General features: G+C 39.7%; 1 protein-coding gene across 5 annotated transcripts in view; it reads right to left on the bottom strand.

Annotated features, from left to right (window-relative positions):
* The window catches only part of zbtb46 (zinc finger and BTB domain containing 46), a 92,489-nt gene that overhangs the window by 51,126 nt on the left and 19,343 nt on the right, over nucleotides 1-22,020 (bottom strand). For all 5 annotated transcript variants that reach the window (XM_027145289.2, XM_027145287.2, XM_027145286.2 and 2 more), the window contains exon 2: nucleotides 14,439-15,401. In XM_027145289.2, coding sequence (XP_027001090.1) covers nucleotides 14,439-15,378 — 940 coding nt within the window. In that variant the 5' untranslated portion in view covers nucleotides 15,379-15,401. The remainder of the gene's footprint in view (nucleotides 1-14,438; nucleotides 15,402-22,020) is intronic.

Here is a 22,020-nt window from a genome sequence, read left to right as displayed (position 1 = left end):
AATAACGTAATTAAGTTACTTTTTAAATGAAGTAACTAGTAACTGTAACTAGTTACTATTTTTTTGTAACTAGCACAACACTGTATATATATATATATATATATATATATATATATATATATATATATATATATATATATATATATATATATATATATATATAGCTGTAAATTTGTAAATTATAATGGTGAAATTTTAATTGTTTATTATTGTTTGGCAAAAATTAATAACAACAATCAAATAGAGAACTTGTTGAAAACTAAGGGAGAGCTATAATTTGTCATTTGGTTTGCTTGAATCAAGCTTGATTCTACACACCCTTAATAAAAATGTTCCTATGTCTTTCTTAAAAGGCTCCTCCTATGTTTGGCAAATGCCACCTGAACATGTCATCCACTTGGGCCCTGATCTTGGCTGCCATCCATGGTCACATTAATGCAGGCAGTGCCCTGCCGAGCATGGCACTAACTGAACAAAGATGCCAACACAACACAGGTGCAAGCTAGAGCTATAAGATTTGGCTGCCAGCTTACTTTGTTTGTTGCTCATTCCTTGAGATATTCCAGGTAGTAGTAGCTACAACCTGGCAGAGGGAGGCAGAAAATTATGTCTTGGTAAATTGCAATACCACTGTATTATTATTTGCTGTGGAAAGGGGAGTTTGTACACAACTGTACAACTGATAAAACCAACAAATTAAAAATGTTAAGATAAAGAGATACAAGGAAAACTCCACTGTGAATACCATTGAGTATTTGTTATTCATGCAGTCTGTTGCTTGTAGTGTGTGTGTGTGTGTGTGTGTGTGTGTGTGTGTGTGTGTGTGTGTGTGTGTGTGTGTGTGTGTAAAAGTGGAAGAAGTGAAGTGGGCAGTTAATATTGTGGGTGACCAATATCACAATTGCCCTAATCAATGATATCCAGGACCCATCATGGTCATGGCCACCTTGGACACTAAAAAACAAACCCACCCACTATTCATATACATTTCGTTAATGTTCACAATTCTAACTGTTATAATGTACCTTCCTACCTCAAACTGTGAGCATTCTCACTAATCCACTTTTGAATATCCTGCACTAAAGTACACTTAATGTTTCAGTTGTAATGAAATATTTAATGGAACATTTGCACTTTTCACATCCAGCATTAATGTACAATTATTGTTTGTTTTTTGTAAATCTTTATGCACATATTTTTTATAACATTTGTTTCTTATATTTATGCTGCTTCTTTTCTTTTACTATGTACCAGCATACAAAGATAAATTCCAGCACATGTAAATCCTAAATTACCGGTCAATAAACCTGATTCTGATTTTATTGAGTTTGTGGGTGGGGGGTGTTGAAGTTTGCTGTTGTTTGTAGGCCATATTGTGCTCTGGGTAACATTCATGCAATGGCACCTACTTATTGTTGAATGGCACTGTAATGTGTTTCAAGATGAAATATGAGGTAGAGAAAAAAATTGCAAAAGTTAAAAAAGAAAGATCCAAAGCTGTAAGGGGAAAGGGGGTAGTTATATGTAGACAGTGTCAATATTAAACCTCTCAAGTTTACTGAGGTGTAAGTACAATAAGGAGGGTCCTGAAATTAAGTCAAACAGAGAGCACTCTATCATTACAGTTGTTCACCTTTAGATTACAAAAACCTGGGGAGAAAAGGGGATTTTATATTGGAGACCCATAGAGCAAAATGCAACATACACACAATGATCATTGTGTTTGCTTATAAGGGTCACTTTACCAGATGGTTTATCAGATTGAGCAATATTAGTAACTTGATCCTTCATAGTTTTTTTTCCTAAATTCTTAAACTTATTTTTAATAGTAATACCTTAGACTACACACTCAGGCATATGTCTTGCTATATGTATGTTTATATTAAAAGGGATAATAAATAACTAAATTTATCATGCTAGATAACTTGATACATCATATAACCAAAAGTGTTTGGACACCTAACTATCACAATTACAATCATATGCATGCTTTTAAACAACCCTTTTCATATTTTCTGTCCCTCCACCTCTGGCTATTATAATAACCACACTTCTATAATCACACTTTTGGGGACAAATATACAAACCGTTAAATATAACCATTAAAATGATAAAGCTCTTTTGCCTCTCCCTGGTTAAAGCAAAGTTTTTGTACAAAAATTCACTACTGCATCCTGAGCAACATTAAAAAAATATCTAGAATGCATCCTGAGCAATACTAGTGCAACAATGGCCAAATCTTCTCTCCCCAAAAACATTTGTTGAGGTCCTCAATGGCAACTTTCAAATTGTCATGCTGATTACAGACTTTTACCTCAAAAATCCATTTTCTACTCAATGTTACTATAATTTTAGCTGATGCATAGTCTGTGTGGGGCCCTGGGAGACAGCCCCACTTGCCCACTCTTTGAGACAGCCCCTGGTGACAGTAATTAGGCTATTTCATTAGTAGACTATTAACTAAGTGGTTCAAATAGGTTTTTCATATGCTGCTAGGTCCACCCCCTCTCCCAACTGTTCAAACCCACCATCCAACTTGAAATTGACAAGTAGTTATTTTTAAGATTTGTGCCATATTCTATGAAAAGGCAAAGGGGAAGGACATTGTAATGTTACTTTCTACTCTGAAGAAGAGAAGTGAGATGCAAAAACATTATGTATATCAGTGGGGACATATCCTGAGTAGAGAGAAAACCATTATAACACATGACAAAAGTAACAATTTGACTCCCCATCTCCTCACAGAAACACTTAAAATATGTATATTAGCAATTACGATACTGTATATTATTCACAAAACTCATTAATACAAACTTTCATAATGTTAAAAATACCCACATTCTTAATGAACAATTAAGAACATGTACATGTAATTCACAACAACAATAGTATACATCACATCTTTTCTGGTAATTCTTGTCTGATTCTGGTGCTGTAGTGTGGGCCAGTCAGGTTATGTTTCCTAGTCAAGGGGCCAGCTTTATGTGGAAAACATTTAAGCACCCATTATACCACTATCAAAGCCTACAGGCTATCCAATTTAGAAAACCCCAAATAATCCCCCAAACTATCATACAGACAAGAAGAAGAATTTCGAAACATAGTTAATTCCTGTGGCCTATTACCTAATTCTGAAATATCTGCCTGAACAACAAATGGACTCGCATTAATTAAATAATGAATGGGTTACATACGTAAAAGGACAACAGGTTTAAGCATAACCTTGTTTATTGTTAAAACATTTGTTGTGTTATCTTAATGAGATATAAAAGCACACTACATAAAATGACCAATCCTCATGTTGCTACTGCAAGCAACATAAAACATAACTGAGAAGTATAAGGTATAACTATGATTCAGTACTTTTTATTGAGTAATTGACAGATTTACATATAGATATATTCTTTTTGTGTTTGTTCATTAAAGTGCAACAACAATGTTTACTGTGCAGCCACTGATATATGTCCATATGGAAATTCATGTCATAAGCCCTATTCGGACGGGATTAGTTTTACATGGGGACGTGGAGTAATGCAATTTTACCTCAGGACGTCTATAATATTAATTGGCCAATTCGCACGGGACAAGACATCTCAGTAAAACTAGAAGAAGTGGGAGGGGTAACTCGTTTTACACACCACAGTAACCTCCTTGTCGTCATGTACATATGACGTTGCTTCCTGTTATCACGTGCGCAAACAGACAACATGGTGCCAAAAACTACTTTTAAACAGGAATTGACGGAATTTTACCGTACATATTTACAGCGGGTCTATTCGGACGGTATTAGTATTACCTGAGGTCATTTTTCCGGACCTTTTTACAGAAGGAAAATGTCACCATAATCTTTACTGACATTGTCCGTAATGATTACCGAGATGGCACATTCGGACGGGACTAAAATCACAGAGAAGCTCTGGTAATAATTACTTTACCGCCACATCACCACGTAAAACTAATCCCGTCCGAAGAGGGCTATAGTCATATATACACACTACAATTCTGACTCACTGAAACAAGAAAATGTGGAGAAAAGAGATGGGTCAAGATGGGAGAGACTTATGGAGAAGAGGAGATTCAAGCTGTGTCTCTCTTATTATGGGCAATGTGAGATCTCTGGTTAACAAAATGGTGGAGGAGCTGACAGAGCTACAGTAGTTAGATGCCAGACAGATTACCAGGAATGTACTATCATGTGCTTTATGGACACATGGTTCCACAAGGACATACCGGATCATAACATCTCTCTGTCATCTGTCACTTAATCCTCTCAATTACCTTGTCCTCCTCCTTAATTATAAGATGGCGGTGCGGCAGTAGCATGCAACGGCCTCTCTGAATTCAATACGGTGCTATTTACTGTTTTTTTATTTTTATTTATGGTTTTTAGCCCGACCATTGCTACTACTTGGATGCCAGAGACAGTGGTGTTCATGTATACAACCACCAGGACCTAATAAACTACAGAAATCGTGTAACAACCAACCTGCACGATGATGTACTGGATAGGCTACGTGAGCTCGGCTTGCTGCGGAGAACAAGCCTCCAGTCCCCGGTGTTGCCTGATACGGAGACCAGGAGAAGGCACGCCGAAAGCGGTGAACGAGGAAGCGGAAGCGCAGTAAGCGGGCGGGTGTCCGCGCTAGGCTAAAAACAAACCCTAGCCGGCCGGCTCTCCCGTCCATTCTACTAGCCAACGTTTGCTCCCTGGACAATAAACTGGACTACATCCAACTCGAATGCTCTACACGGCGAGAGATTAGAAACTGCTGCGTGTTTTTCTTCACAGAGACATGGCTCAGCGACAGAGTTCCAGATGCCGCCATTCAGCTGCACAGGCTAACTTCATTTAGAGCGGACAGAAATGCCCTGTGCGGTAAGACGGTGGTGGTGTGTGTGTTTATATCAACACGGAATGGTGCAAGAACTCTGTGCTTGTTTCTACTTACTGCTCATCGTCAGTGGAGTTTGTGACAGTTAGATGCAGGCCATTTTATTTACCACAGGAATTTACTACTGTTTTCATTGTTGGAGTTTACATTCCTCCTAGCGCTAATGCTAAAGAGGTGCTAAGTGAGCTATACAGAGCTATTAGTAATCTGCAGAATGTTCACCCCGATGGACTGTTTATCATAGCCGGAGATTTCAACCATGCAAAACTCAAGTCAGTGCTCCCTAAATTCCATCAACATGTGGACTTTGCTACAAGAGTTGAAAACACGCCCCCACCTCGGCTACTCAGACCACATCACTGTTATGCTAATTCCAGCATACAGACCAGATGCTCAAAACCGGTTCTGAAGCAGGTGAAAACCTGGCCAGTAGGAGCCACTTCTGCTCTTCAAGACTGCTTTGAGTGCACCAACTGGAATATCTTCAGGGAGGCTGCAACCAACGGTGACTCCGTCAACTTGGAGGAGTACACATCAGCAGTGACCAGTTACATCAGAAAGTGCATTGACAATGTGCCCGTCTCCAAGACCATCACTACATGCCAGAAGCCGTGGATGACTGCTAACGTGCGTGCGCTGCTCAAGACTAGAGACCTAGCCTTCAGAACAGGGGACAGGGCGGCACGAAAACCAGCAAGGGCTAAACTGTCCCGAGCCATCAGAGGCAAAGCGCGCACATGCCCAGACAATCCACAGCCAATTCCAAGACAGCGGGGACACCTGACACATGTGGCAGGGCATACAGGTGATCACGAACTACAAGACAGCTTCACCTGCTTGTGATAGCGACGCCTCCCTCCCAGACGCGCTGAACAACACTCGGTTCGAGGTACAGAACAACATAATGGCAAGGAAGACCATCCCTCCCCCCGACGACCAGGTACTCTGTCTATCCATGGCCATCTTGAGGAGATCTCTATGCAGAGTTAACCCACGGAAGGCTGCTGGACCAGACAACATTTCTGGCAGGGTGCTCAGAGAATGTGCAGAACAGCTAGCGGATGTCTTTACGGACATCTTCAACATTTCCCTGAGCAGCGCCGTTGTTCCTACATGCCTCAAGACTACCACCATTGTCCCCGTTCCAAAGAAGTCTACAGTATCCTGACTATGGTCCCGTGGCATTCACACCCATAGTTATGATGTGCTTCGAGAAGCTCATCATGAGGCACATCAAGACCCAGTTGCCACCCTCACTGGACCCCCTACAGTTCAAACCGCTCCACAGACGATGCCATTGCCACAGCCCTCCATTTAGCCCTCACAGACCTGGACAATAAAGACACTTATGTACGAATGCTGTTCATAGACTTTAGTTCAGCATTCAACACAATCATCCCTCAGCACCTGACTGGGAAGCTGAGCATGCTGGGACTAAACACCTCCCTCTGCAACTGGATCCTGGACTTCCTGACTGGGAGACCTCAGTCAGTCCGAATCGGGAACAGTATCTCCAACACTACCACACTGAACACTAGAACTCCTCAAGGCTGCGTGCTCAGTCCACTGCTGTTCACTCTGCTGACTCATTACTGTGCAGCAATGCACAGATCAAACCATATCATTAAGTTCGCCGATGACACGACAGTGGTGGGTCTCATCAGCAAGAACGACGAGTCAGCATTCAGAGAGAAGGTGCAACAGCTAACTACCTGGTGTAGAACCAACAACCTGTCTCTGAATGTTGATAAAACTAGAGATGGTTGTTGACTTCAGAAGAGCACAGAGCGACCACTCTCTGCTGAACATCGACGGATCATTGGTAGAGATCACCAAGAGCACCAAATTTCTTGGTGTTCATCTAGTGGAGGACCTCACCTGGTCACTCAACACCAAGCAGCTCCATCACCAAGAAAGCCCAGCAGCGTCTCTAATTCCTACGAAGGCTGAGAAAGGCACATCTCCCTCCCCCCATCCTGACCATGTTCTACAGAGGGACCATTGAGAGCATTCTGAGCAGCTGCATCACTGTCTGGTTTGGGAACTGCACCATCTCAGATCGCAAGACCCTGCAGCGGATAGTAAGGACAGCTGAGATCATTGGAGTCTCTCTTCCCGCTATCATGGACACTTAACACCACACGCTGCATCCGCAAAGCTAACATGACCCCACACACCCCTCACACACACTCTTCACCCTCCTGCCATCTGGAAAAAGGTACTTAAGCATTCAGGCCCTCACGACCAGACTGTGTAGCAGTTTCTTCCCACAAGCCATCAGACTCCTTAATATTTGAACTGAACTGTACTGAGCACAACATACACATGCACATCATATGTATGGACTGCACAGACCTACACCACATACACACACTTCTAATATACATCCATCAACTTGTTTACATGCTGCTTACATTCATCAGACTGTTTACATGCTTACTGTTTACACTTTTTTACTTTTTTTGCTCTTTGCACACACTGCCTAACATTTCAGTCATTTTGCTCATACTGTACAATATTTCCAGTTGTTGCTGTTTTTTGCACAATCTTATACACTATCTCAGGGACCTGCTGCTAAGAAACTGTGTTCATTCGAGTATTACTGCACGCAATATTGTCTGTACTTACAGTATTTACATACAGTATTGACACTGGTCGGTCGGTGCTGTTTTTTGTTTACTGTCTTTTTTGTATTTTGTGTATTGTCTTGTAACGTTTTGTCTGCACTGTCTTGTCCTGCACTATCTTTTCTGTCTTGTCTGTATTGTCCTCCACTGTCTTGTCTGTCTTGTCTTGCACTGTTTGCACCAGGTTGCACAGTTGCACTTTATGTGGCTAAGACTACTTACTAAGTCCTAGCCCGGTCTTTGTTTTATGTAGCACCTTGAACCTGGAGAAACATTGTCTCATTTCACTTTGTACTGCAACAGCTATATATGGTTGAAATGACAATAAAAGCTTCTTGACTTGACTTGACTCACAGACCCCCTGCCTGCCTACAGCCTTTACATTCTTCACCCCTCCCCCTCTTCACAGCTCCACACCCTGTCCTCTCCTGCCTGACTCTGGTCTATGACCACCAGTCACTTTTTGACATTCGGATCTTGTTTGCAAACTTCTGTAAGACGGATGTGGAGTGTATCTCTAACAAAGCGCACGGAAACATATTAATGGACATTCCGGAATGTATTCGCCGATGGCCGATACACACCTTACAGAGAAAGCGTAGGAGGAAACGGGAGTCTCGGGGAGGTCGTACTATCAAGCTCAAAGCTCGTCTGTTGGCGAATTTTGCCTCGAGCCCCTTCCTTGCGCCGATCTATGGCGGCTCCGTTGCATGGTGCCCGCCAGATCAGGCTTATATGTGGCTTCTACAGGTTTTCCCCTTGTCCCAGTCCCCTATCTCCTGGGACAGATCTCCCTGGATCGGGCGCTTCTTTCGCCAAAGTGGCGTAAACCCGGGTTTTCTGTGTCCATTACGTAAAGCGCCGCCTTCCCCCGCTGCTATCCCTCCACCAAAAATGGCATTAATAAATGCTCGATCCGTGGGAAATAAGACTTTCCTTTTGAATGACTTCTTTTCCTCTAACAATTTGGATTGTATGTTTATTACCGAATCCTGGACTAAGGGTGATGATTTAACACCCTTTTTTTGATCTGGTTCCTGCCGAACATTTTTTAACTCCCCCTGCTCATCTGGATGAGGTGGTGGTCTTGTGACAATTTAAAAAAATTCTCGATTGGACTAGCCCTGTCTGTTTAGCGATGATTTATCGCCCCCCTTGCACAGATAAGGACTGCTTACAGCAACTCACAGATTTGATCGCCAATATTGTTATTAAATTTGATCGATTTCTGCTTGTGGGTGATTTTAATATTTATGTTTGCTGTCAGGGAAATTCTCTATCAAAGGATTTTCTCAACCTCATTGATGCTTTTAATCTGGTACAGAGGATAAATGATCCTACTCATATTTATGGACATACTTTGGGCCTTTTTTTTTCTCATGGGTTTGATATTGAGGACATTATTATTTCTGATTTTATGCTTTCATCCCCTAAACCCATTTTATTTTCTATGTCCCTACCCAGTCTTACTTCTGTTTCCACTAAAGCTCCAACTCTGTCCCATTTCTATTCTCCCCAGTTCAGTACTGATTTTAATCAGTACTTTACAGAGTCCTATGCTGATGTACATTTGGACTCACCGCTATCTGACTTGGATGCTGACCAACATCTCAGTCTATTAAACTCTGTCTGGCTTGATGTGATAAATGTGACTGCTCCACTAAAGCATTTTACGCTGAAACCTAAATCAGAACTGTGGCACACTGCAGAGACTAGGCTGCTAAGTCAAGCCTGTAGAAAGGCCGAGCGGAATTGGAAAAAGGACAATTTACATATTTCCTTACAGCTTTTTAATGACAGTCTGTCAGTTATTTTTCAGATTTAATTTTACGTAATCACTCCAAAAAAGGTGCTGTTTTCAGTAATAAATTCTGTTGTCAACCCAACTGTATGTACTTTGTCTGTAGCCTCTGATGCTCTCTGTGAAAGCTTCTCGAGGTTTTTTAATGAAAAAATTGCAAACTTGAGATCTACAGTTAACTCACTTTCCGTTGAACAAATAACACCGTCACTGGCACCTGCCACATGGGCTGCCTTTAAACCCATCTCTCTTCATTTACTTAAGGACACCATCGCTAAATTGAAACCATATTCTAGTCCCCTCGACATTATTCATCCAAGATTTTTAAAAATGATTATTGACACGGTTGGGCCAGGTTTAGCGTCATTTTTTAACAAATGTCTTAACTGGCTGTGTCTCAGATGAGTTAAACGTGGCTACTGTTACGCCTCTCCTCAAGAAGCCTTCACTCGATCCATCTATCTTAAAAAATTTCTGCCCTATATCTGTCTTGCGTTTTACATCTAAGATTTTAGAAAAAATTGTGTCCGACCAACTTCAGTCATTTCTCACCAATAACAGTTTGTCTGACAATTTCCAATCTGGTTTTAAAACTGCTCATAGCACTGAGTCTGCTTTTCAGAGTGTTAAATGATATTTTTTAGCTACTGACTCTGATTCTGTGGTTCTAGTTTTACTGGATTTATCTGCAGCATTTGATACGGTTGACCACTCTACACTTATCGCCAAATTAGAGTCATGGGTTGGACTATCAGGCACAGTTCTAAAATGGTTTCAGTCATACCTATCAAACAGAAAGTATATAGTTAAACTGGGTAACTTCTCCTCCTCCACTGCCCCGCTGTCTTGTGGTCTTCCTCAAGGTTCAATTCTGGCACCTTCCCTGTTTTCCCTGTACATGTTACCACTGGGCTCCATTCTGAGGAAATACGGAGTGTCGTTTCACTTTTATGCGGACGATACCCAAATCTATTTACCTTTTAAGAAAAATGACCCCTTATCCATTACATCCCTTTTGTTGTGTTTAGATGAAGTTAAAGCTTGGCTAGCCCAAAACTTTCTGTTTTTAAATTAAGATAAAACTGAGGTGATAGTGTTCGGCCCCACAGAAAGTGTAAAGGTCACCAACCCTGACTTAGGTTGTCTTTCCATCTTTAGGTCTCCACAGGTACAGAATCTGGGTGCTCTCTTAGACGAGTCCTTAAACTTTGATAAACAAGTTTCCGCGGTCATTGGATCGAGTTTTTATCAGCTACGTATTTTATCAAAAATTGGCACTTTTTAACTGATAAAACCTTAGAGATTTCAGTACATGCTTTAATCGCATCTTGTTAAGACTATTGTAACACTCTATACTGTGGTGTTGCCAAAAATCAAATTAACCATTTACACAATTGGTTCAAAATGATGCTGCCAGATTTCTTTTAAAAAAGAGCAAAAGCGATCACATTACCCCTCTTCTGGGGACTCTTCACTGGTTGCCTATTGATTACAGAATTCGTTTTAAAATACTTTTATTTGTTAAGTCCCTGCATAATCAAGCTCTTATTTATTTATCTGAGTTATTACATCCGTACTCTCCTTCCAGAAGGCTAAGATCGGGCATTCAGAAAATCCTCACTGTTCCCTTTTCAAGACTTAAGCGTAGAGGGGATCGAGCTTGATTGGGCAACAGCTTTGGAATGATTTGCCAATTGAATTAAGATTAGCACCCTCTCTGTCCATCTTTAAGTCCCTTTTAAAAACGTATCTCTTTTCCTCGGCATATCTATAGTTTTCCTTTTCATTTTCTTCTTATTGTTTTCTTATTGTTCTATTATTGCTTGTTTTAGTGTGTATTATTGTATTGTTTAATTCTATTTTGCTTTTATTATTACCTCCTGTCTTAGTATAATTTTTTTTTCCTGTGTATTTTTACTAACACTTTTTTATTGTACAGCACTTTGGTCAGTCCTGTGGCTGTTTTAAATGTGCTTTATAAATAAAGTGAACTTTTTCTCATTCTGGCCCAGTCGAAGGCTCCAGTCATTGAGATGCTGTGTTTACCTATATGAAGTCTCTAGGCCTTAGGTTGAACCCAGAGAAGTGTGTGCTTTCTCCTTCTCAGAGAACCACATTTCTAGCCTAGTTGGGGTAGTTTGGGATTTATCTGCGGTGGAAGTTATTCTACTAGGCCAAAGACTCTGATGCAAAGATGCAGAGTGTGCACGGCCTCATGGCCCCATTGTCTCAAAGTAGCTTTACAGAAGTATGGAAGAGAGAGAAAAAGAAACACATTTATATTAATAATAATAATAATAATAAAATATAAGAATAAAAATAAATTAATATGAATGTATACAATTAAAGTTTAAAATTAATTTAAAAAAAGATTAACTTAACATTTTAAATACTATATATCTATCCCTATCCCAAACAAGCAAGCCGGAGGCGATGGCAGCAAGGAAAAACTCCCTGAGATGATAAAAGTAAGAAACCTTGAGAGGAACCAGGCTCAGAAGGAACCATCCTCGTTTGAGTTACACTCTACAGTAAATAGTGTAAATGTAAATAATGTCATTTCTACAACAGTTTATAAAAGTGCAGCTGAGAGCTCCTGACAAAATAATGGGTCATCATAAAATCTGAGTTTAGCGCAGACCTGATAGCTGATAAAGACCGGACCATACAGCTGACTGACACAACATTGGTTCAAAAGAAGGCATGACAGTCTCCGGGTGGCTTCATTCACAACAATCCCATGGGACACAGGCTGACCATGCAGATCAATCACTGTCCACTATGGTATTCCCTCTCTCATCCGGCCCCTCTACTACAGAGGAGGTCGAGGTTCTGCCTGTACTCCTTTAAGACGGTAGCTCTGCTCCCAGAGGTTCTAGCCAGAGTCTGCCACAATCGAGTCCCTGTTGGCCAACTCGAGGTTTGTTCACAAACCTAGACTCCCTCACAGACAGCACTCCATTAGAGATCCCCTTCAGGAAATACTCTCTCTCAGGCTCAGGGGGAAATGTGGAAGCTCTGAGTCAGGTTCCTGTGGAAGCTTTCCCACCTCTGCTGCAATGAACGCTGTCAGGGCCCAGTTCAGTCCCTGGTCGGTACAGTGTAGTCTCACTTTTCTCAGGACCGGTCTCCCTCTACTTTAAAAGGTGTATGTGTCTGCCATTGCTGCAAACTATGAACCAGTCCTCTTGGCCTCCTTGGGTAGGCACCCCTGGTCTCTCGTTTTGCATGTTTGTTTCCAGCCATTTTGACAATAATGGCTGTATCTTAAGTTCTTTTCAGAGGACAGGAAATCTATACAATAAGTCTACAAATTAACTACTCTAAAATATGTTTACATTTCTATAGTATTGCCCCTCGATAGTCAAAAATGGTTGCTGAAATTTTAGGGGTGTACTCACTTTTGTGAGACATACATTTTATATATATACACATACATACACACACTTTATATATATATATATATATATATATATATATATATATATATATATATATATATATATATATATATACACACACACACACACACACACACCTTGAGAGGAACCAGGCTCAGATGTCATTTCTACAACAATAATAACAGACAATAATTGTGCGACAGAGAGAAACTCCTGAGAAACTAATGTCAGTGCAAATTCTGACTTCACCATCGACCCAACACTAATTCTTTCTTGCCAAAGTCTTCAAATGATTTCTGATAAAGACCAGACCATACAGCTGAGTGATGCAACAATGGTCCAAAGAGGGCATGACTTTTCCTAGATGTTCAGTAGAGCTTCAAAAGACAGAGTTTTAGGTTGATGGTAAGCCTGTAATGGGGAAGTCGTGGCCTAATGGTTAGAAAGTCTGACTCGTAACCCTAAGGTTGTGGGTTCGAGTCTCAGGCCGGCCATGACTGAGGTGCCCTTGAGCAAGGCACTGAACCACCCCAACTGCTCCCAGGGCACCGAAGCATAAATGGCTGCCCACAGCTCAGGGAGCGTGTTCACTGCTGTGTGTGTGCACTTTCGATGGGTTAAATGCAGAGAACAAATTCTGAGTATGGTCACCATACTTAGCCGTATGTCACGTCACTTTCACTTTTCACTTTCACTGTAACCTAGTAAACCAGCGTTGATATATTACTTGCTAGAAACTTTAAAGCACTTTTTTACCTTGCCAAATGCCATAAATGTAAATGGATATGATATCTTGCAGACCAATTCCATCAGCTGATGAAAACTGTAGGAAGAGTGTTCAAAAACCTTTCTTCATGTTGCCAGCTTGTGGAACTACATCAAAAAGAATTAATATTGCTATGTGTATGATCCTAAACCTCATAAATCAACATATCCATCTTTCGATCTCAAATCCAAATGTCTTAAGTTAAAAAGGGGGCTATTGCCATCTCAATACTTTTGGACAGGGTAGTGTGTGATGAAGTATCATCACTTGGCATTTAAGATTTGACACATATTGTGTATTATTCATTTTAGAGAATTATGACATGTTTATTTATGACTATGTGCCATGCACTACATAATTGTTTAATTTAAAAAAATATATATATATATATTTTTATATTCTACAAGCAACTTTGGAAATAAAAACACATAAAATGCAGGCTTTAGATAGAGTGCAAACACACCCTTTTGTCCTACTATCCTTTCCAGATCATTAACATGGGGACATCTGCAAGTTACAAAAACATGTTCACACAGACAAGCACTCACACGAACACCTTAATCCTCACTCTGACACTGAGGTCAATTCAATTATCCTGTATTCCTTAAAAGTATGTGTGCCCAATTTACAGACTCCTTAAATGCACTAGAGATTAGAATTGCCTCAGTTTTAATGATCTATATAACTACGAGCCCTAGTAGTAGCCTGACATGCAAATCTTCTCTCCCCACAACAGCATATTCTCAATCCTAAATATGACAGCAAGTTTTTGTTTGACAGCAAGTTTGAATATGACAGTTGTCCCAAAAGTCTGTTGGATATTAATGAGCAGATACCTTTTTCCTTTGTCTTTACATCATCTCCAAATATGTTCTTACACTTTCCTACAAAGCAACATTTGCCATTACATGTTGGTCTTTAGAGAACACTTTACAACGTCTACAGCCCTACCTGGAATGTCAGCCTGTGTGTTGTAGCTCCAGCTGGCCGTGGAAATCATCGAAGGCATTGGAGAACCTCCACTACTACTGCCTTCATGCTGTTGCATGATGTGCCTGACTGTGTCCTTGTTTTTTCGGTTCTTCCTACGTCTTGAACCAGGTGTTTGTGTTTGCCAGCCTTCACCGCCATTACTCTGCTCTGAGGGTGTTCCATGTGACTCCTGGCTGGTCCTATGCTGAGCATTGGATGGTGATCCCTGCTCCTCTTTGACTTGATGTGAGCGATAGTCGTTTGGCCATGAGTCCTCATGGCTCTTTGGCTCATGCTCATCCTTGCTATAGGTGCTGCTACTTTCATGGCAGCTGGCAATTGCTGAGTCTCCTGATGAGTTGGCAGGGCTGGTACGTCGTACCAGCCATGGGGAGGAGCTGCGAGCTGAGATCATAGAAACCAATGCTTCAGAGGCTCCTCCAGCGGTACCAGTTCCTGTGCCAACCATGCCACTGATCTCAATATTGGCCAGCTCCATGTCAGCCAGCTCAGAACGAATGCTAATGTCTAGTGCTGCCCTGATGAAACCATGACATGCTTGTACAATCTCTGTCATCTGCAGGTAGCTGGCAGCAGACATCACCTCAATAACATTCTTACTGGTGAGTGCCAGGTGTGCAGAATACATAAAGTCCAAAATAGTTTTGAATCCCTGTGCTGTCACAATGTCAAGGTGTGTGATGGTAGCCTGTTGCTCTGTTCCCTTCTTGACCTGGCAGTAGAGTGTCTTGAAGTAGCGGCTACTACCTAGCAGTACATTCTTATGTGCCTTGAAGATCTTACCTTCCACAACTACACATGCATCACACAAGATGCCATGCTGCCGCTGCTCATTAAGCTCACGCAGAAGCTGCCGATAGTGTGATGCAATTTCCATGTCTTCTTTACGGTTGTTCATTGGTTCACTGTTTCTTCTAGTTTCTGCATTAGAGAGACAAAAGCACCCATATATGGTGGTTAGCACAACAGTCTTTAACACAGCAGCAATTTACTGAAATACCAGCATTAACTAATACAAAGATACTGTAGATGAGAAACAATCAAGTGTAGATAATAAAAACTGTTAAAGGAAATAAATAAAGAAATGCATTGCATCACTAAAGACAAACACTAAACTAAAACATCTGCTTTAAATATCTGTAAGATTTACAAATTACTTTTCATGACTATATAATACACTACATGTCCAAACATTTATGGACCCCTTGACCTTCACATAATTGCAAGGTTTTCCCCAAACTATTGCAAAAATTTTGAATAATAAATTGTACATTTTTGTATGCTGTAGCATTTTAATTTCTCTTTACTGGAACAAAGGTTTGAAGGGTTGACTGCTTTAAAAAGAATCCGTTGTTCATTCATATATAATAATTATTATGTTTATGCATTTTTTTTTATTCCTCAACCAGACAGTCTGTGGACATTTCTGGCAAGCTTTCTATGCTCTTTCGAATGTGACTGATTATGTTTGCATATCCATCAATGTCCCTGTTCACACCTGCATTAATCTTTGTCTTGGGTGACCTAATCATAGATCAATCACTGGATTGGATCAATTGATATGAATGTGAATAATAAGTGTAATAATAATAATATTCATAAAAATAACAACAATAATAAGTTTGTACATTTTATTTGGCACAGTGTTTATACCAGATGCCTTTCCAGATGCAACCAGTTTATATGGGCTTGGCACGGACACTGCCTTGTGTCTTATGCAACCATGGTGGCTGGGGTCAGTTCCATGTCATGAAATTAAAACTTAGAAGTGCGTTAAGAGCACCAAACCCTAATCCTTCTGTCCAAATTCAAAATGAAATTATTTAATGAATGGTCATTGAAATGAATTATGATTTCCCAAGAGGGCAAATGATCACCATAAGTTTATATTAAAAAAAATAAAAATAAAGAATTAGAGCAAAGACATGCCTGCCAAAGTATGCAGTCTTTATTGGCTATGGAACAGTGATTGATTTTTGATTATGATTTATTGACTTGTTTACCAAGAAATATATTTTCATATTGTATAAAGTTTAACATTAGTGAGTAAATTAGTAACATTAGTGAGTTAACCATGGTACAGTGAGTTTATCATGGGTAACAGTAACAGCTTGGCAGATCTGGGATTTGAACCCCCGAGCCTCTGATCAGTAACCCAGTCTTAAACACTGAACCACTACAGCCCCCTGGTTTCAGTAAACACAGGGGCATAGTTCAAACATCTTCCAACTTTACAATGCCCATATGCTTAAAGAATGGTCTATGAGGACATGTTCTGCCACCTTTGGGATGACCTAAAACACTGATTGCACCCCAGGCTTCTTTACCTGAAGTACGTGACCTCATTAATTCTCTTGAGGTCTAATGGTTAAATCCTCATAGTCATGTTCAAAAATGTAGTAATAAGCCTTCCCAGAAAACTGGAGGTTATTACAACAACAAAGGGGTTGGGAATAAATCTGCAATGTTCAAAAACACATATGGGTATGTTCAATTATCTACAAACGGTTGTAATAGATATTCTTTCATAAACATTATGACTGTGGCACATAAACATTAATTCTTTGATTAACCAAAAATTGTTAAAACAGTTCTGCTTTGGCCAAATATTTTTTATGCTGCTCCTACCTTTGTGTTGACAAAACTGTTTAGAAAACAGAATAACTTCATCAAAATGCATTGATTAATCTTACCTTGTAAATTACCTGTACATTTGACAATGATACTCATGATTGCAGATGTTTAATACAAGATTTGGGAGGCTTTATAGAATTTTAAACTTGGTACTAGTTTTAAATTGTAACAACAATTTTAATTATGTTTAATCTAATTTTAACACACAGACATGGCAAACCTGAATCCAAAAAAATGTCAGAGAACTGACAGAGAATAGATTATAGAAAATTATGGCTTAATGATGATCACTCAATTCATGGATAATGAACCTCATATTTGCTGAATGTGAACTATTTTCTGAAATAAAAACACATGATTTAATTTAAACACTAATAGCATTCGTTCACCACAATGCAGCTGTACTCATCAATATAGTGACATTACACTAAATGCTGTCTATTGACAGACACGCAACAACTAGTAGTAAGTTAATTATTGCTGTTACTGAAAATATGTAGTTATGAAATATCTTTCAAAAAATATTATGTAAATTAACAAGTAAATTATACTAATTAAATGTTTACTATTTAATGGGCACAAGTGGCACAAGTGGGTAAGGCTCTAGGTTGTTGAATGTAAGGTCAGAATGTACCATCATTGCGAGGCCCTTAACCCTCTTAGCTCCATGGACACGATCATACAGTAGCTGAATTCTGAAAAAAATCCTCTCTTAAAAAATTTCCTCTGTGCTATGAATGATAATGTATATTTGGCAATAACATTGGCTTCTTCTTCCATAGCCACCACATCTTTCAGGAATAGCTGAAACATTATGTTGACAAAGGCAATGGAACAGCAATTCAAGTCACATGCTTGGCCAGTGTGAGAAGCTCAAGATTGACAGCCAGTTTGGCTGAAATCATGCACATGCTCAAAATGAATTGTTGTTTGGCAGCCACACTTTCACTTAATCACATCACTAACTGACAAAATGCTAATTAATTAACACCATTTGTCAACACAAATAGGGAGCTCTGTAGAGGGGAGGAATGATTTAGTCAAGGTGCTTTATACAGGCATGGGGTAGTTTTGATTGGTATCTAATAAGACAAAATAAAAGGGAAAGCAAAGAGTATGTATGCATATATATGTATGCATGTATATGTGTGTATATATATATGTATGTGTGTGTGTGTGTGTGTGTATATATATATACACACACACACACACACACACACATATATATATATATATGCATGCATACATACATATATATATATATATTACCCATGTCTACTTGTAAAAATATATTTATAAACCTCTTAGAAGTGGAAGTTCTAATTAGTCTCTTAGGAGTATTAATAGTCTTAATAAGTGTCTTTGCCTAGCTTTACAAATATCCTTGAACAATTTTAGGGTTCTTTTGTAGTATTCAACACAATAACTGTACAATGTTTTAATTTCAGAAGGATGGCTGTTGTCAGTCAAACTTTAATCCTGACTGAGTATGTTTCATAGTCTGACAAAGTTAAAAGAAAACACTTTAATCTAGGGCAAGACACACACATGCACACACTTATTTTTAAGAAATTAGGCTACTAGTTCAATTTAAAGATTTTAGCTCATCCCTTGGCTGAATAAAAAGGGTTATATCAAGCTTCTTAAATGGTCAGCAACACCCACTTCAACCCATATATTTTCTATACACTGTACTCAATTTAACTGACCATAAGAAACAACCATTTTTTGTTTCCATTAGTTGCAGGTTTCCTAACATGTTGTATTAACTCAACTGCAACTAGCAGACTAGTAAACTTATTGTCTAATTCATTCACTATTCACTGGGTGGGGATCTGTTGAATACTGTAGCTGGGAGCAAAGACAGTAAAGAAAGCAGATAAATTTGCATCAATTCTTGTCTCAGTTTTATAGTCAACTGCAATATGCAATTCATTTATTCAATTAATGTTAATTAACACTTTGGTTGAAGTGGAGAGTTTAATTTAAGACCGCTTGAGTCAGATCACCTGCACATAGTGAGGGAATCAAGACCTGATTTCAGATGCTACTAAGTCCAGAGTATGGTATTAAAACCTTCAAGACATCGTAGCCGCCATTCATAGTTAAGCTATGGTTTTTATTATTAAGCTATAAGGAGCTTCCACTAAATGCTGCACACTTAGATTATCAGTGATTTCATCCTACTCAATAGCTCATCCACACAAATGCATTTTACTAACTGATATGTTTATAAATAGTTTAACAATACATGATACACAGTTTTGCTATTTTGCACATTTATTGAATAGATGTATTTATATAGCCTAAGAATGTCTGCCAAATGCTGTAAATGAAGTGCAATTGCAATGTCCTGAAACAGTTTTTGCTTTACCTATGAAAGAGAGAAATATTCACTACTTTGTAATTACTGTTTGGGTAGTAAAAATGTATAGTGTAATGTAACCACACAATTTAAAGATTAGTCAGGTCAAGTCAAGTAGCTTTTATTGTCATTTCAACCATATATAGCTGTTGCAGTACATAGAGAAATGAGACAACGTTTCTTCAGGATCATGGTGCTACATAAAAACAAAGACAGAGCTAAGGACTTGTACAGTAAGTAGTCTTAGAAACAAAGTGCAAATGTGCAACCTGGTGCAAACATTGTAGAACAAGACAAACAAGACAGTGCATGACAAAAGACACTGTAGACAATACAAAAAGTACAAAAAATACAATACACAAAAGACAATAAAAAACAGTAAACATTCATTTTCTACCGCTTATCCTAACTATTCTCGGTTCACAGGGAGCCTGTGCCTATCTCAGGCTTCATCGGGCAACAAGGCGGGATACACCCTGGACGGAGTGCCAACCCATCGCAGGGCACACACTCATTTACTCACGCAATCACACACTACGGACAATTTTCCAGAGATGCCAATCAACCTACCATGCATGTCTTTGGACCAGGGTAGGAAACCGGAGTACCCGGAGGAAACCCCCGAGGCACGGGGAGAACATGCAAACTCCACACACACAAGGCGGAGGCGGGAATCGAACCCCCAACCCTGGAGGTGTGAGGCAAACGTGCTAACCACTAAGCCACCCTGCCCCCCTAAACAGTAATATATTAATATTATTAATTAAAACAACGGAAAAAAAATTGTAGCACAACACAACCATTTTCTCTTAATAATCTGGATATTTAACCGCCGACCAGGAATTCAACCCAGGAAATTGTGGTGAGAGCAAGGGATACTTATGCAGGTCAACAGTAATATTCCAAAAATAATATGTACAGATTTCATACCCTTCACTGTTAAAGGCATTTGTGTGAAGATTTCCCCATCATTGGAATTATTGTTCATACATCCAAAAAAACCCTTTACAATTAAATACACTGAACAGCCCATAATGGTACTGCTGATGGCTTCCTCTCTGTGTTGGTGCACCTTGTTTTTTCGTTTTCTTTGTTAAAACTGTTTTTTGTTTTGACCTGGGGATTTTATACAGATTTAATTACAGATTTCTACTTATATATTTCCAACATGTCCTTGAATTTACTGGACATTCTGGTCAAAGATGCACTTGCCTGTGCACACGCAGTGAAATGCAGAAACTAAACAGTAGTTTTCTTCTAATTACTTGGTTTCTGTCACAGATGCACACCTCAATGCCCCTCCCCCAAAAAAAAACAAACAAACAAACAAACAACAAAAAAAAAACTTAATACATGGTAGAGAGAGATGTTCTTCAAGAGGCAAAACCCATGCAAAGCAGCCAAACCTGATTCACCCTGTCTCTATCCACATTGAAGTACTGTAAACATCAGCTGTCTCCAGTATTTACTGACAATTTAACACCTCACTGTTAATAAGCTATGTGCCAGCCTGTTTCAAGACTTCATCTCAAGACTCCACTAGATGCTCCAGCACCTGCACCTCCCAGGGGTTTATGCTAGGATCCTGTTTGTGGATTTCAGCTCTGCTTTCAATATCATCATTCCAGCTCTGCTACAGGACAAGTTCTTCTAGATTGTGCCAAATTCCACCTGTGTGTTCCTGGCAGACAGGAAGCAGAATGTGAGACTGGAAAAATGTCACTGACTCATAGACCATCAATACTGATTCCCCACAAGCCTGTGTTCTTTATCTTCTACTCTTCTCCCTCTACACAAACAGCTACACGTTCAGTCAGCAGTCCGATAAACTATTAAAGTTTGCAGACAACACCACACTCTTTGGGCTCATCTCTGATGAGGATGAGTCTGCCTACAGGAGGGTGATTAATGATCATGTGACCTGGTGCAATCAAAAGAACCTGGAGCTTAATGCTGTGAAAACAGTGAAGGTGGTTATTGATTTTAGGAAGAACCCACCACCTACACATTTAATACTATATGACTTCCCAGTCAATACTGTGGACTCCTCTGACTTATTGGGAACCATCATCACCTAGGACCTTAAAGTGGGTGCTGCACACACTCACATAATTAAAAAAGTGCACAAGCAGTTATACTCTCTGTGGCAGATAAATAGGTTCAGCCTATCAAAGACAATGATTGTCTGGGCATGAGTTCCAGCATCTAGAACTCATCCGGAGATGCAGCAGTCTCTAAACTCTTGCCATGTCGTTCACTCGAGTCAGAGTGTAGTCCAGTTTATTATCCAGGGTGCAAAAAAGTTGAGTATTATGGACGGGAGAGCCGAACGGCTAGACTTTATTTTTAGCCTAGCATGGTCACCCACTTCCCGTGCTTCCACTTCCTCAAGGACCGTTTCCAGTGTCCCCTCTAACGGTACTGGCATCAGGCAATGTTCTCCAACATATCATCATGCAGTTTGGTTTTACCACAATTACTGTACTGTAACAGAGTCTGGTGGTTGTATACATGAACACCACTGCATCTGGTGTCAATGTA

The sequence above is a fragment of the Tachysurus fulvidraco genome, chromosome 23 (assembly GCF_022655615.1).
Source record: "Tachysurus fulvidraco isolate hzauxx_2018 chromosome 23, HZAU_PFXX_2.0, whole genome shotgun sequence".
NCBI lineage: Eukaryota > Metazoa > Chordata > Actinopteri > Siluriformes > Bagridae > Tachysurus > Tachysurus fulvidraco.
Note: the sequence above shows the minus strand (reverse complement) of the source record. Positions and strands in the feature narration are given on the sequence as shown.